Raw genomic sequence first — 14,192 nt, 5'->3', positions numbered from 1 at the left:
GTGCTGAATGGTAGGCAGTATTAATATCAATTGATAGTTATTATGGTGATATTGATATTCTCATCGTGGATATGTTAGGAAACCATTAGCAGAAGCTGCAAGCCCGAATAGTGTTCCCCATTCAATGTTTACTTAGCATCTCTTCTGCGTTTGCCAGGCAAGTTCTTGGACGGCGTAGAACAAGCATCTTTCACAATCACCAGTTTCCATTAGAACATCCATGGTCTCTTGAATATTATGAACAGCAGTTTTCATTGCCATTAATGTCAACAGCGTCCACTGCAATTCGTGAACAACCCAGCTTCTCGAAGAACATTCCGAGCCCGCGAACACAGGAACAGCGCATCGAGTTCAGGCCCAAATTCATCTATAAATACCAAGAGAAAATCTTCCAGAAGACAAATATTTCTCCTTCATCCTTCAAACAAATCACCAAACACTTGGACTTCTGGAAAGCTCAAGTGCCCGCCCATCATCATCATACATACATCCATTTCTACCCCTAGCACCCTCTGTTGTAAGAGCTAACCGGCCTCACAGCCAGCTGCTAACTACTAGCAACCATGTGCTACGAGCCACACCTCATTTCCTCCTGCGGCTGCTCCGAGCCCATGTTCACGGAGCCCCTGCTGCTGCGGCCCTGCGAGTGGGCGTCGCTCCGTGGCATCCCCTGCCCTGACTTCATGATTAGCGAGGCCGCGGACCTCTCGGTCGAGACCTGGGACACGTGCCCCGAGTGCACCAAACGGCTGAGGGACGAACGTGAGAGACTCTCGCCCTCGTCCTGTTTCAAAACGCTCAGGCGCATACTGTCCCTGTCCGGCCTGAAGAAGATGATCAGGAAGAAGATGAGCCAAGTGGCCCCCCATCGCTCTCCGTCTGTTGGCCAGGTGGAAAGTTTTGCCGAGTTTCTTGTGACAATGCCGGCCGGTTTGAGGATCGAGGTGGCAGGTGATGGAGATAGTATTGTTTAGCTAACCCAAATTCTATTCTCATACCCAGATAAAAGTTTCCCAAGATGCTTCATGACCTATGAAATCTATGATCATACTAGTTTATGACAGCTCCGTATGCAACCCACATTACCATCTCTACAGATTTTTGATCTCATAATGTTTCCTCAGATACTCGCCATACTTAATCACTAGCCAGGGCACCGGAATCATGGTGCATGAAATGAATCCCAGCAAACTATTGCCCCAGCCTAGACCCAACTTATCGAACATAGGGAACGCTGCCATAGGGATGGTAGCACCGAGGACGGACCGCACGAGCGAGTTGGACGCAAGAGCTGAGGCGCTGTATAGGCTGAAGGTATCAACGAGGTACATTTGGAGAGGCTGCGTATTGTTAGTGAGATCTGGAGGAACATCAATCAACTCCACCCGGGGGGAAGAGGGGCACCATACCATGAAGATGAGAAGCTGCGCCAAACCCACAAGGGCCGTACCAAGGATGGGTGCTATCCAGTGGACTTCATAATCCGCCGTCCACCCGTAGATAAACAGGCCCGCGGGCAGCAGAATGGCGCCAAACCGGAGAGGTGGCAGTCGGTACTCTGGCTTCATGCCCTCGGCCGGGCGCCCCTCAGCCTCGGCTGCCACCCGCTCCTCTTCCGCCTTCTTCTTGATATACCGGTCGCTCATGGCCGAGAAGCCGATAACGCCAGCCATGCTGCCGACTCCCAGACCGAGGAAAGCCAGACCTGCCTGACCTGCCCCAAAACCATATATCTGCATGAAGAGCGGCGTCATGCTTCCAAACATGAGGTACAGGTAGGCGTAAGCAATTCCCACGAAGAGGGATGAAATGATGCATATGGGCGAGAACAGGAGCATCTTGCATGGCCGCACGATGCTGCGCCGGAAGAATTCGCCAGTGGTCAGGCCGTGGTCCAACTTGGAGCGCAGCAAGTTGTTGCCCGTCTCCTTGCGAAGCCTGTTGACCCTCTTCTGCATTATGATAGGGGCGTATGTCTCGCGGGCAAAGATCATGAAGCAGATGGTGACAACGCCCGAGCACATGCTCATGACCCAGAAGACCCAGCGCCACCCCATGGCCTCGGAGAGATATCCGCCCGCCACGGGGCCGATGATGGGGCCTAGCAGAGGACCGATGGCGAACGCCCCCATGGCGGCTCCGCGCTTCTCCTGGGCGATCATGTCGGCAATGGTCCCGCCACCGTTTGTCATGGGCACCGAGCCGAAGAGACCGGCAAGGAACCGGAACCCAATGAGGGCGTTGAATGAAGGGGCCTTTGCGCACGCAATCGTGAACACTGTGCCATGATCAGCTTCAAAGTTATCCTTATGTATCCTCCACGAAAAACTCACCAAAGAAGCACACGTTGGCAATGTGGTAGAGTGGGAGCCGGCCAAACATCTCTGACAGGGGTGCAAAGATCATGGGCCCAGCAGCGAAACCGAGGACGTAGACACTGACAACAAAGGATCCCAGCGTCGAGCTGTTGTTTCCAAACTCCTTCATTAGCTCAGGAACACCTGGAGCGAACATGGCTGTGGTAGGGAGGTTAGCTTTCGCCTTCAAGGATCTATCACGGGGAGCGTACAGGAACCCAGGGGGGTCAGGAATGTCAAGGAGCTAACCAGGACGCAGTTCAAGACTTTGCGCCAGCTGGGCCAGTTGTAGGGGTTCGCGGGATCATTGTCACCGTCCCAGAAAATCACATTCTCGCCATCGCTTGGGCTGACGTTCACATTGGCCTGCTTCTCAGCCTGATCAGCGTCAAGTGGACGCTTCTGTTCGGCGAGGAAATCCGACGCGTCGCCTTCGGTGGTTGAAAGGTCGGTGTTTACAGTAGCTGGTCGCTGGTCGAGTGATTGTTGTTGCGCTCCGGCCGAAACGGCCTCGGCGTTCTTGATATCTGCCACCATGGTGGCGATCAAGACAGGATAACTGTTGGCTAAGTTGAGTGAGCTCCCGTCCAGAACGCAATTTTGGGGGATTGGAACTTACGAGAGGCTGGCGTCTCTGGCGTCTCGAATATTAATATTGGGGGGAAACAAGCTTATTTTCAAACTTTCGGGATTGAATAAGCGTAGTATTAGTATGAGGAGTCAAAACTCTTGGCGTGGACGCCGTGGAGTCGATATTGAGAGGAGGTAAGCGTGGATACCCTCGGGTGTCCGGTGCCAGTTATAAAGGCAGGGAATTATATCCATCTAGAGGCATGTCTAGCACTTTACAGGCCTGGCTGGTTGGCGAAACCAGGGAAACTTCAATCATGGAGGCAAATTGGGGGCCTTGAGCACCGATGCGGGATTCGGGGCTTCTGGTGGGAGTCGACTGTGACGATCCACGGCTAGTCCTACGCAACGACGAATCTGAGAACGATGTTGCATCGAAAAGCGACTAAGAACGAAGCTTAGCGTCGAAGGGTCGGAAGTGATAGGACCCGATTGCCGATCGGCCGACAAGGTGTTGGACCGTTGCTTCGTAGACGTTACTCCTATTAGAGCTATGGGTTTGCTATGTAGTAGCTGATTGCTACCGACGGGGATAGGCAGGGTTCCCGGAAGCCGGCATCTCGGTGTCGGTGCCATGGTGCTTGGCTGCTGCTTGATGACTCGATGGGGTGTCGGGAACTCTTGGAGAGGGGGGAGGGAGAGGAAGGGGGACAAGGCCAAAGTGCGGTTGCGGAGATGACTTCTCGGGGTTTCCCCACCCCGCCAACGGGATTCGGGTGGTCTGCAGCGTCCGCGCCGCCGTGACAGATGATAGACCAGGCCCTGCAGGTGTCCTTGAGGGAGAAAGTCGTAGAACAATCGAACCACTAACTTGGGCAGCTGCTGTAAGTGTGGCAGTGTGGTGTGAGGGTCCTGATGTGCAGTCTAGATTCAAGGTCCATTGTCGACCCCCGCCTACCTTCAAGACAAGTTATTTTACCCCATGACAGTGAGGTGTGGACAAGATAATCCGGGAATACATCTTTCGCAGACATCTGTCAAGGGAGCTGAATCTTCCGACCTCTCTTGTGGTATGCAAGTAGTGACCCTTATAGCAGTCCATATAATTCTAGAAAGCACCTTATGATCAAGGTAGCGGCGTTATTTATGTAGAAGCTAGGTGTATCCTTGTAGTCGCCTGCGACTTGTATATATCATATCGTATGCATTGCGGGGTTGAAGGTGGAAATGAAGGCAACTTTTCAACGTCAGCCTAATGTGCGTCCGTATTGTCTCCTACGAGTCCAACCGCTCATCAATAAGTAATTGGATTGAATCACGCAAACTGGTGTTCATGCCGGTTCGCTTCCTACGTACTTATCGAATAATAGGCAGGGTCCTGCGGGGAACCCACAAATCTAGCTAGCCCCCAAGTTCCAACCTGACTCGTGGAGTCGTGGAGTCGTGGAGTCGTTGGAGTTGTGCTGGAGCTAAGTCACCTGTGGAGATGGTGACATCAGCTGCAACTCCCATAACCTCGCATCCTCCTCCTCCAACGCATCGCTGTTCCACCGACGCCAGCACTACTTGGCTGCTTGACTATCATCATCGTCTGCATCGGAGCACCCTTCAATTTTCCCGCGTCTCGGTAGTGGGCACTATGCCGTCGCGTACGACCTCGGTCTACTCAATCGCCCCATCGCAATGTCGCTGATTCCTTTCCATCCCCAGGAGGGGCTCGAGATTGTCCTGTAAGGACTCCCTTGGAACTTTGAGTGGATTGTGGTTTGCTGAAAATGATAAAGCCGCCATCGAAATGCCATTGTCGTCCGAGACTTGACTTCCCATCGACTGGAAATCCGCGGTCTCACTGAATGCCCGACTTGTCGACGCCCTCTACCGCGTGCCGGCTCCCCCAGTCACCCCTTCGACAACCAGTATGAGGCGAGCCACGAGTCCTATGTCGACCCTGAATACTTTCGCATGCTTCAGGCTGGAACCCAGCAGTCTACTCGCCACGAAGGAACCCCGGTCCCTGTGCGGAGGCTGTTCAACCCTGCCCTAGCCGGCAGCTCCGACAATTCCATTGCCCGCCCAATTCCACCACCCAGCTCCAGAAGCCGATCTGCAACACCCATATCCCCACTAGATGGCCAAGATATTGGAGGATACGATCGAGATCTTGCCGAGAATGATGATGGCAATAACAATAATGAGCTTCTATCTGGCACACCTGGAGTCTCCCCGAGCGAGAGCAACAGAATTCGCAAGCAAGCGTTCAGTCCGAACTATTTTAAGACCTTCTTCAAGGAAGAAAAAGTTCTGGGAAGAGGTGGAAAGGGCGTCGTTCTGCTGGTGCGCCACGAGATTGACAATTGCGACCTTGGGTATTTTGCCTGCAAGCGCGTGCCTGTAGGCGATGACCACGCCTGGCTTGAAAAGGTGCTTGTCGAAGTCGGGCTTCTGAACAAGCTCTCCCACCCAAACCTTGTCTCTTATCGCCATGTATGGCTTGAGAGCACCAAGCTCACACGCTTCGGACCTAGTGTCGCCTGCGCCTACATCCTACAACAGTACTGCAACGGGGGCGACCTTCATCAGTACATCATTGGTAGCGCCCCGAAGGAGGCCACCAAGGAGGAGCGCAAGGCTCAGATGCGAAGGCGCTCCAAGGGCCAGGCAGAGCCACCGCGGGACTTATTCTCCGGCAATCGCCAGTTGTCCTTCGATGAGATATATTCCCTGTTCAAGGACATAACTTCTGGTGTTGCTTACCTGCACTCGAAAAATTACATTCACCGGGATCTCAAGCCCAGTAATTGCCTTCTGCATCGAGAAGGTTCGAAACTGAGATGCCTCATCAGCGATTTTGGAGAGGTTCAGGCGGAGAATGTGGCCCGTAAATCCACCGGATCGACAGGGACTCTTTCTTATTGTGCGCCCGAGGTCCTCAAAATGGATGCATCTGGCCGATACGGCAATTTTACCACTAAGTCGGATATATTCTCTCTGGGGATGATCCTATACTTTATGTGCTTTGGCACTTTGCCCTACCGTAGCGCCAATGCCATTCAGGAGGAGTTGGAAGATATTGATGAGCTCCGGGCCGAGATTACTGACTGGCAGGGCTTTCAAGACGAGCGGAGGGAGCGCCCGGATTTGCCATCGCGCCTCTATAAACTCTTGAAGAGGCTGCTCTCTCTTAATCCTGCCGAGCGGCCCAGCGCCACCGAGTTATTAGGCGCCATGAGGGGTGAGAACATATTCGAAGGCGCCAGTCGACCTGAGCAGCCGCCCAACGGATCCTTCGGCTTAAATGGAAGTCGTATACAGAGCTTAGACTCTCCAACTAGAAGTGGCACCCCTCTTGCAGGTAAGCCCTCGTGATCAGTGGAGTGTTGACAGCGCTTGATCTTACTTTTTTTTTCTCAATAGAACCAAGCAACCATCTTATACGCCCGCTCGCAGTGGGTGGAGAGACCGATGAAGCTAGCTCGAGCGCCGTGCCACCTGACAGCGATAGTGTCATTCAGAGTCGCCCCCAAGCCATGTCCCCGAGCCTTCAGTCTCAACCTCTGGCAATCACTGAGAGCCATCAAACTTATGTTGATGCAGTGGCTGAACCGTCACCCACGGTTGAGTATGAAGAACTAGTGCAGCAGGACCAGGATAGGCCGCCTCCTCTCCTCTTAGGGCCTCCGAGGAGCAGACTCGGCGAATTGCGGCATAGGATGGGACCAACCGCCATCTGGCTGTTCAGTCTCCTAGGCCTAGAGCAAGACATTCTCAACCATGTTGTCCGGATGGTCTTTTTCGTCGCAAAGCTCATGTTCCTCGCCCAGCCCTGCTGGCCGTACATGCCAAAGTTCGAAGTGGGAGTCCCCCTCATCGTAATAGCTGCGCTCGACCTTAAGGTTCCCGAGCCTTCAACATCTTCTCTAGCCCGCCGCAACCAGCGCGGAGAAATCGAGTTTGGACCTTCTCCAGGACGTGGCTTGGGATGGAGTGTCGGGCTTATGGTCTTTCACATAGTTGCCATATGGTTCGCCCAACGATGGGGTGCTTTTTGCCTCTCACATCTCCAGGAAGAGTTTGGACCCTGGTGATGTTCGAAGCTCCTTGACTATACCGCCCAAGTGACGTGGATTAGAAGGCTGGGGCTCTGAATATTGCAGGAACGAACCTTACATGGTCATCTGAGCAACACAGGACTTGAATTTCCGATTTGAAACTGTTCAAAACGATTCATCTCTAACTATCATTAAAGGCAACATCCGCAGCAGACGCTTATAACAATAAAGGTGATTAGCGACCTTGCAGACGATCCAAAATGCTACTGTAGCTGTCTGAATGTCAATTGCTCGGGAAACTCTTTAGTACATATATATCTTCTTTCTGTGGGGTCAGCATTATCCTCGGCAACGCTGGGCTGGGAACGGTCAAGGTCAGGATCTAGGACTGCTACGGCCTCATTTACGCTGATCTATCACGCTGAGATAGAAGAAACGATCAAGGAAGGCAAGAGAACTACCAAGTAACGCGTTCATATGACTTGACTTCAGGAGAATCACTGTTGGGCCTCGAACAAGTTGAAAGGGGGATTATGAAGCAATGGACAAGTCCTAACTGGTATGGGACAGAAAGGAGATATAGTAAATAACTGCAACATGTATGATTAACCAATCTCAGAGCCCGGAGCCTCGACTCCTTGCCATCACACCGTCGGTGTCTCGTCTTCCATCCACTCCCCACCGCTCACTAGCCTTGCAAAATGCCCCCTTTTCTCCCAAAGCTCATTATACGCCCCCTCTTCCACAGTGACACCGCCCTCGCCCAACACAACAATCCAGTCAGCGACCTTCATCATCTCCCTGCTGTGCGTCACCAGCACCACCGCCGTGTCTCCCCCGCGGGATTTAAGCCCATGAATCGTCTGCCGGATTATGTCTGCGCTCTCCGCGTCCAGGGAGCTAGTGGGCTCATCCAGAACAAGTAACCGCGGCTTTCTGACCAGTGCTCGTGCGATGCTGAGCCGTTGGGCCTGGCCGCCGGAAAGACTCTGCCCGCCATCGCCGACGAGCGTCCCGTATCCCTCAGGGAGGGACACGATCCACTCGTGGAGACCTGCAGCCTCGGCCGCCTGGGGAATGTTATTATCTTGGCGGTAGGGAGAGTCATTAGGCAGGCCGTATGTGATATTATTGGCGATGGTATCGGGGAAGAGGAATGGCGACTGGGATACGTAGGCCATCTGAGGGCGGAGATGCTGCATGTCTACTTGAGAAGATGGAATATGCCCATAGGTAAGGAAGGATGGATCTTGTGGTACGAGGAGACCCATGAGAATAGACACAACAGTAGACTTTCCGGACCCAGAGTTGCCCACAATGGCGGTGCAGCTCCCCGGACGAATTTCCAGGGTCGCCCCCCTAAGCGCCTGCGTATTGGCTCGTTTGCCGTAGGAGAATTGCAGATAAGACATCTTGACAGGTAGCGGGCTCTCGAGTTTTGTCTGCCCTTGCTGTCCTTCCGGTAGTTGTGTTGGCATGCTGGCGTAGTCCAGCATCTGCACTGCCGTGGCTTGCGCCATGGTGAGCTGCGGAATGCTGCTAAGGATGTCTGCTGAGGTGCCAATGCTGAAGAGGAGGAGGTTGACGACTTGCATTACCTCCGAAAAGCTCAGCTCCTTCTTGTCCGCGAGAAGGACTGTTCCGTAGTAGAAGACCAGGGATGTCAGCACGTAGCCCATGGACTGGTACAGACCATACAGGCCGCAGGTGAAGCCAGCTCTCCTGAGGCCGACGCTTAGCGTGCTAGCAACGAGGCCTTCATACCTCTTGGTGAAGTACTTATCCAGCGTCAATGCCCTAACGACGCGAATGTTGAGGAAAATCTCAGTCAACGCCGCGCTTGTGTCCTCAGCACTCTTGTTGCACTTGGTCTCCCACTTGCCGCTCACTACGGCAAACCCTTTGACCGCGCCCAGGACGACGGGCAATGGTGCCAACGCCACGAGGGTCAGTTTGCAGGATACAGATAGCGCCCAGACCACAGAGATGGAGATCATGGTGGTGACGGCTACCATGATCGGGATGAACTTGCCCACGATGTTGCGCATCTCCTCGGCATTGCGGTCGAGGCACTCACTGATCCGTCCTGGCGAGTTCTTACTCATTCCGAACCACGGTTTCGGCTGCAGAAGGATTCTCCTGAGGGCTTCTGTGCGAATGGCATTGACCCAGGACTGGCCGACTCGTTCTAGCATGTAACGGCTGCCTCCACAGGCAAGGCCGTCCACGACGGCGATACCAAGTATGATGCCAGCCCATTTACCGCCTCGCTCGACCTTGTCTCCTGGAGAGGTCATGACGCCCAGAAGCTGAGCGAAGAAATATGAAAAGGCCGGAGTCGACGCCGCGCCAATCATACAGACAATGATGCCAAGGAGGAGTGTAATCCTGTCACGATTCCCAATGGTGGGCCATACCGTCCTGAGTGTCGTCACGACTGAGTTCTTCTTCTCCCTCAGTTCCCTAATCTGGGGAAATGGTATATCTTCCCCAGATGGCGACGACTTCTTCGCGAGAGGCTTAATCCGGAGACTGGGAATATTATTGCGCCGGTGCGAAGCCCCGAAAACATGATCCACGCTCTCGTCGTCGTGTTCGAAGGGGAGTTGCTCTTCGGATAGAGAGAAGCGCTGCGTAACGTACCTGGAGAACCGTTTCTTCTCCTCGTCCCAATCCTTGCATCCATCTTCCAGGAAGGACGGAGCTCTCGCTGGCTTAGTAGGAGAATCACACACGTTGTCCAACTTAAGCCGTAGTGCGTATGATCCTCCTGCTTTCAGCGATGTTCTCCCGAGGAGTCCCGGGCTAGTTGGATGGAGGCCATTGCTCTCGAGCTCGCCAACAATTAAATTAGCCATACGAGCAGACCTCAACTGTACCATTGGCGTGTCGGGAGTATCTGGGGCAATGATATTGATCTCGGGGTAATCAGGGTTGTGTTCCCCGGTGTCTGGCGCTGCAAGCAGGGCGAGATATCCCTCTTTGTCTTTTAGAAGGTCACGCTTGAAGCCTTCTTCAACTATAAAAGAGTTGTTCATGACATAGACAAAGTCTTCATCGCCGATCTGCGATACGTCGTGCGTGATGATGATGGTCGTCTTATTGCGGCGCCACTGGCATATGGAATCCATGACTAGAGACCGGCTGACCTGGTCTAGGCCGCTGGTAACCTCATCAAGGATTAGTACAGCCGGGTTGCGGAGTCGAGCTCGGGCAAGTGCAAGCCTCTGCTTCTGGCCTCCACTGAGATTGTGGCCTTGCAAACCGACGTTGGTATCGAGCCCCTGAGGAAGTTTCGCAAGGGTGGACTGCAGCATGGTGGCGTCGCAAGCGGCTATGACGTCCTCGCGCGTTGCCAAGTCTGGATGCCGATGTCCAAACGCGACGTTCTTGAAGAAAGTCTCGTTGAATAGGACGCCGGATTGCTGGATGAGAGTGATATTCTCGCGGACCCATTGCTCATCAAGGACCCGCATGGACTCGCCGTCAACCCAGACATCGCCCGTGACGGGCTGATAGAAGTTTGCGATGAGGTTACCGATTGTACTTTTCCCAGAACCGCTCTTCCCGACAATAAATGTGGTTTCTCCAGCCGGGAAGAATAATGATGACTTGTTGAGGACTTTTCTCGCTGGGTTGGACGGGTAGGCGAAACTCACCTGCTATCCTTTAGCTAACGCTCAAGTCAAGAGAAACATGAAGGGACCTCACATCTGTTAACTCGATATCGCCTGTGCAGGTTTTGGGCCGCACCGTGCGCCCCATCCTTCGTAGCTTCCGACCTCCCTTAGAACTCGTCGTGACAGCCTTGAGAAACGCGCCAGCTGACATCCCCTTGGAAAGGACAAGCCAATGGGGCATCAGAGATTCAATTCCCTGGAAGGATGCTAGGGTAGCATAGAAGGTAGTCAAGACGCTTCCCGGGGACAGCCCTTGGTCAACGAGCACAAGGCCATACCAGAAGCTCACGACGAATATGGCCAGGACCCAGAAACCTATGAAGCCCATCTGGATGGAGATACATTGTGCTTGTATCAGGTAATGCTTCGCAGCTTCCTGGATGGATTGGAAATACTTCCATAGCTCATGATCATGGCCGCCGAAAACCTTAACTAAGTCGATGGCCGTGATCGAAGCTGTGGCATTCTTGGAGGCCTTTGCGAGGTCGTGTCTCTGGGCTTGGATGGCAGGGTCGAGTCTTTTAGTGGCGAGGGATAGGAAAACTGCGGATACAGGGAGTGTCGCCAGGATGACCAGGGTCAATTTCCAGGAGTAGTAGAAGGCGACTCCAAGAGAAGCTAAAGCCGTCAAGGTGTCGCAGACCAAAAGGCCAAGCACCTGAGAAGTAGCCAGCTGGAGTTCTCGTGTTTGCCTATGAAAGACATAGTAAGCAACCGAGCTGGAGGGGTAAAAGGTTTTGCGAGTCTGCTCACGTCTGTATTCGAACAAGAAGGCTGGATACGCCCTGCTCCTGAGAGTCAAACCAGGCCATATCCTTGGACAGAAGACTATCAAAGGTATCGTGGCGGATGCTTTTAGCTTGAAGCTCCCCAAAGGCAATCCAGAGGGCCAGGAAAGCCGAGTTAGCTATCCAGTTGCTGAGACCGAGACCAACCAGGATAGTTGACCATTTGGATATGCTTGAAAGGGTGCTGCTTGAGCTGCTTTTACCGACGCCATAATCGCCTATAACGCTAAACACCTCTCCCAAAACAACGGCAAGCACAGTCTTTAAACCAGCCGCGGCACCGGAGGCCACCAGGGCCGTGGCCAGAGGGCCAGCATGAGACCATGTTGTGAAGGTGAACAGATGCTTCCACGACGACTTGGCAGGCTGGGAGATGATGGTCTCGTGCTCGCCCGTTTCCGTCTTCGAGTCAGTTTCGATCGCCTCAAAATGGAGCGGAATCGGAGGTAGTTCTTTTGATTCGCGCATCGTTACATGGTGAGGCTGTTGACGACTCATATCGAGGTCTAAGGCAGAGACGATGAGGAACAAAACGACATGATGGAACGAGGGCGAGGGAGGGACGCCCTCCGAAGATACATCTGTGAGCGTACTGACCCATTGTAGACTCGAGCGCAAATGTGCGGATGGGCACTGACGGAGAGGAGATGTAAGGGCTGTCTGTATTCATAGCTATTGTTGGGTGACATCCCTTGATATTGTTGTCCCAATTGGGTCCAGCGCCACGACTGGAATCTAGTGGGGGGTTCGAGGCCATAGGGGCAAAACTCGAGCTGAAAAGGGGAAGAAGTCTTATTCGTATCCCATTTTGGAACAAAATGAATGCGCAATTGTGCATGAATCCGAAACTCTGCGCCGGCACGTGGTGTTGCGAGTCGAATCGCGGATGCGATGATGCATGAGCGTTGGAAAGCAGACTGCTGTCAGAGTCTACCTCAGAAGATGCGAGAATATGCCAGAACAAGGATACATCGTCATGAGAACATGGAACTTTCGTGGCTTTGAGCGGCTTAAAATCAACACTGTATCTCCCCAAGCTCAAAGAGGCTCAAGACCAAGCTCGAGTTGCGATAGAGGCGAGTTGGGGAGGTTACCTAGAAGGTTCACGTCCCTTCGTGCCCAAACACAGTGTATATGTTACAGTGCACACAGTCGCGGGCACTGTCGCAGAATGCTCTGATATCATTGTGCCCCTCCATCAGCTTCCATCGTCAATCATTGCCCCGCGATCAAAGAATTTTGTGTCGCAAAGAAAAGTAACTGCCGCGACCACGAGCTGCGAAAGAATCGACCACAAGCTCTATCCAAACGCACACCGAACCTACCTTACAATATGGATCCCATGGACCAGATGGCCTCGGGCGGCCCTGTGCCCAAGGGCTTCAAGGCCGAGGACGCGGATAACATGGAGGAGGTTAGTACATGGTCGCAGCTGGCCCCCGAGTCAGACGAGCTCAACAGCTAACCACAATCTGGCGCACAGATGGAGCAGCAGTTTGCAGTCAAGGGTAAGACCTCCAATTTTCTATCCGAGCAGCCCATGCGCCGATTCTGACACCGCGCAGTCGTCCAGCACATGGCCACCTACTGGTCCATCCTCGAGAAGGTCAAGGGCTCGTCGCTGCGCCTGACCAAGATGGACCAGGACATCTACGACCACCTCATGCAGACCTTCCCCGACTTCGACCCCGCCGCCACCATTGACGAGGATCAGATGAAGAGCAAGGAGGGTAAGGCCAAGTGGCGCCCCTTCATGATGGCGTACGAGGGCAAGGTTGAGGACTACAACTTTGGCACCATGGTCCGCAACAGTCCCAAGGTCGAGTACGAGGAGGACAATACCATTTTTGGTTAGATGCACCCGACCACGCCAATGAGGATCCCTGACGGCTAACACTGCGCAGTTCCGCGGATGCAGTTCTACGCCATCGAGATTGCGAGGTGAGCCACATTGACACTACTACTAGTAGCTCTTGAGGAACATTTCTGACGTCAGAAGGAACCGTCATGGGCTGAATGACTGGATCTACGAGAAAGCTCAAGGGGAGAAGAACAGCTCTAAGTAATACAAAAGGAAACAGAAAGATCTATAACGAACCCGCGCTCGAGAGCGGGCTTAGGGCGGAGTCATGGCGCCGCCCACGGGGGTACAATAAACGGGAGTGCGCGAGTTGGACAATGAGAAGCTGGGCCTGCACTGTGTGGCCTACCAGTGGCGAAGATCTAGACGTCTTATATTACGAATTGTCCTTCAATGTTGGGGTTATAAAGGAACGCCAGGTAGAGCTATGGGTTAACAGGGACTATAACACATAAGACTTGACGTCTTTACTGTCTGGACCTGAAATGAAAGCTATTTCCAGGCGATGTGGTCTGTCGGGAACTCGGGGCATCTGAGTGAGAAGTGAAGGCTGTGTCAGAATTGATGCTGAAGCGTCACGCTCTCCTTCTAGAGCTGGAAACAACTTCCAGGTTCTCCATTCTCTGCCTGCAACTTTTCCAGGGAGAAGTCTCCCATCTTCATCTTAGAAGTGAATTCCTTCTACACTGTCGACAATCAGGAGCAGCGGCATCCAAGTGAGAGCACATCACCATGGACCCAAGCAGTGCGAACTCCGACCAGGTTCACAGTTTGCGTTTTCTTCCTCCATGGGACCGGACCGTCGACATCGTCTGCCATAAGTACAAGCACGGCGAGCGACGACCAATTCTGGAAGAGCTCTTTAAAGGCTCTCTAGAATTGTTCCT

General features: G+C 53.3%; 4 protein-coding genes across 4 annotated transcripts; 2 read left to right on the top strand and 2 right to left on the bottom strand.

The window, feature by feature from the left end:
- Positions 1 to 568: 568 nt before the first annotated feature.
- ACO1O0_009245 (major facilitator superfamily domain-containing protein) lies at positions 569 to 2,894 on the bottom strand (the record flags this gene model as incomplete). The annotated part of the gene is made up of 5 exons (XM_083198596.1): positions 569 to 824; positions 1,138 to 1,340; positions 1,410 to 2,278; positions 2,334 to 2,516; positions 2,570 to 2,894. 5 exons carry the CDS (start codon positions 2,892 to 2,894, stop codon positions 569 to 571), a joined length of 1,836 nt encoding a protein of 611 aa, XP_083046331.1.
- Positions 2,895 to 4,610: 1,716 nt separating this feature from the next.
- Positions 4,611 to 6,293, top strand: IKS1 (protein kinase IKS1; the record flags this gene model as incomplete). The annotated part of the gene is made up of 2 exons (XM_083198595.1): positions 4,611 to 4,657; positions 4,712 to 6,293. 2 exons carry the CDS (start codon positions 4,611 to 4,613, stop codon positions 6,291 to 6,293), a joined length of 1,629 nt encoding a protein of 542 aa, XP_083046330.1.
- A 1,327-nt stretch (positions 6,294 to 7,620) lies between these two features.
- Positions 7,621 to 11,912, bottom strand: HST6 (P-loop containing nucleoside triphosphate hydrolase protein; the record flags this gene model as incomplete). The annotated part of the gene is made up of 3 exons (XM_083198594.1): positions 7,621 to 10,635; positions 10,688 to 11,348; positions 11,410 to 11,912. The coding sequence occupies 3 exons, from the start codon at positions 11,910 to 11,912 to the stop codon at positions 7,621 to 7,623; spliced, it is 4,179 nt and encodes a 1,392-aa protein (XP_083046329.1).
- Positions 11,913 to 12,777: 865 nt separating this feature from the next.
- ACO1O0_009242 (polysaccharide biosynthesis-domain-containing protein) lies at positions 12,778 to 13,510 on the top strand (the record flags this gene model as incomplete). The annotated part of the gene is made up of 5 exons (XM_083198593.1): positions 12,778 to 12,858; positions 12,928 to 12,952; positions 13,010 to 13,294; positions 13,349 to 13,385; positions 13,423 to 13,510. The coding sequence occupies 5 exons, from the start codon at positions 12,778 to 12,780 to the stop codon at positions 13,508 to 13,510; spliced, it is 516 nt and encodes a 171-aa protein (XP_083046328.1).
- Between the last annotated feature and the right edge of the window lie 682 nt (positions 13,511 to 14,192).

This window comes from Amphichorda felina (assembly GCF_050947745.1).
Source record: "Amphichorda felina strain 45539 chromosome Unknown scaffold_9, whole genome shotgun sequence".
Taxonomy (NCBI): domain Eukaryota; kingdom Fungi; phylum Ascomycota; class Sordariomycetes; order Hypocreales; family Bionectriaceae; genus Amphichorda; species Amphichorda felina.
This window is presented reverse-complemented; position numbering and strand designations above follow the sequence as displayed.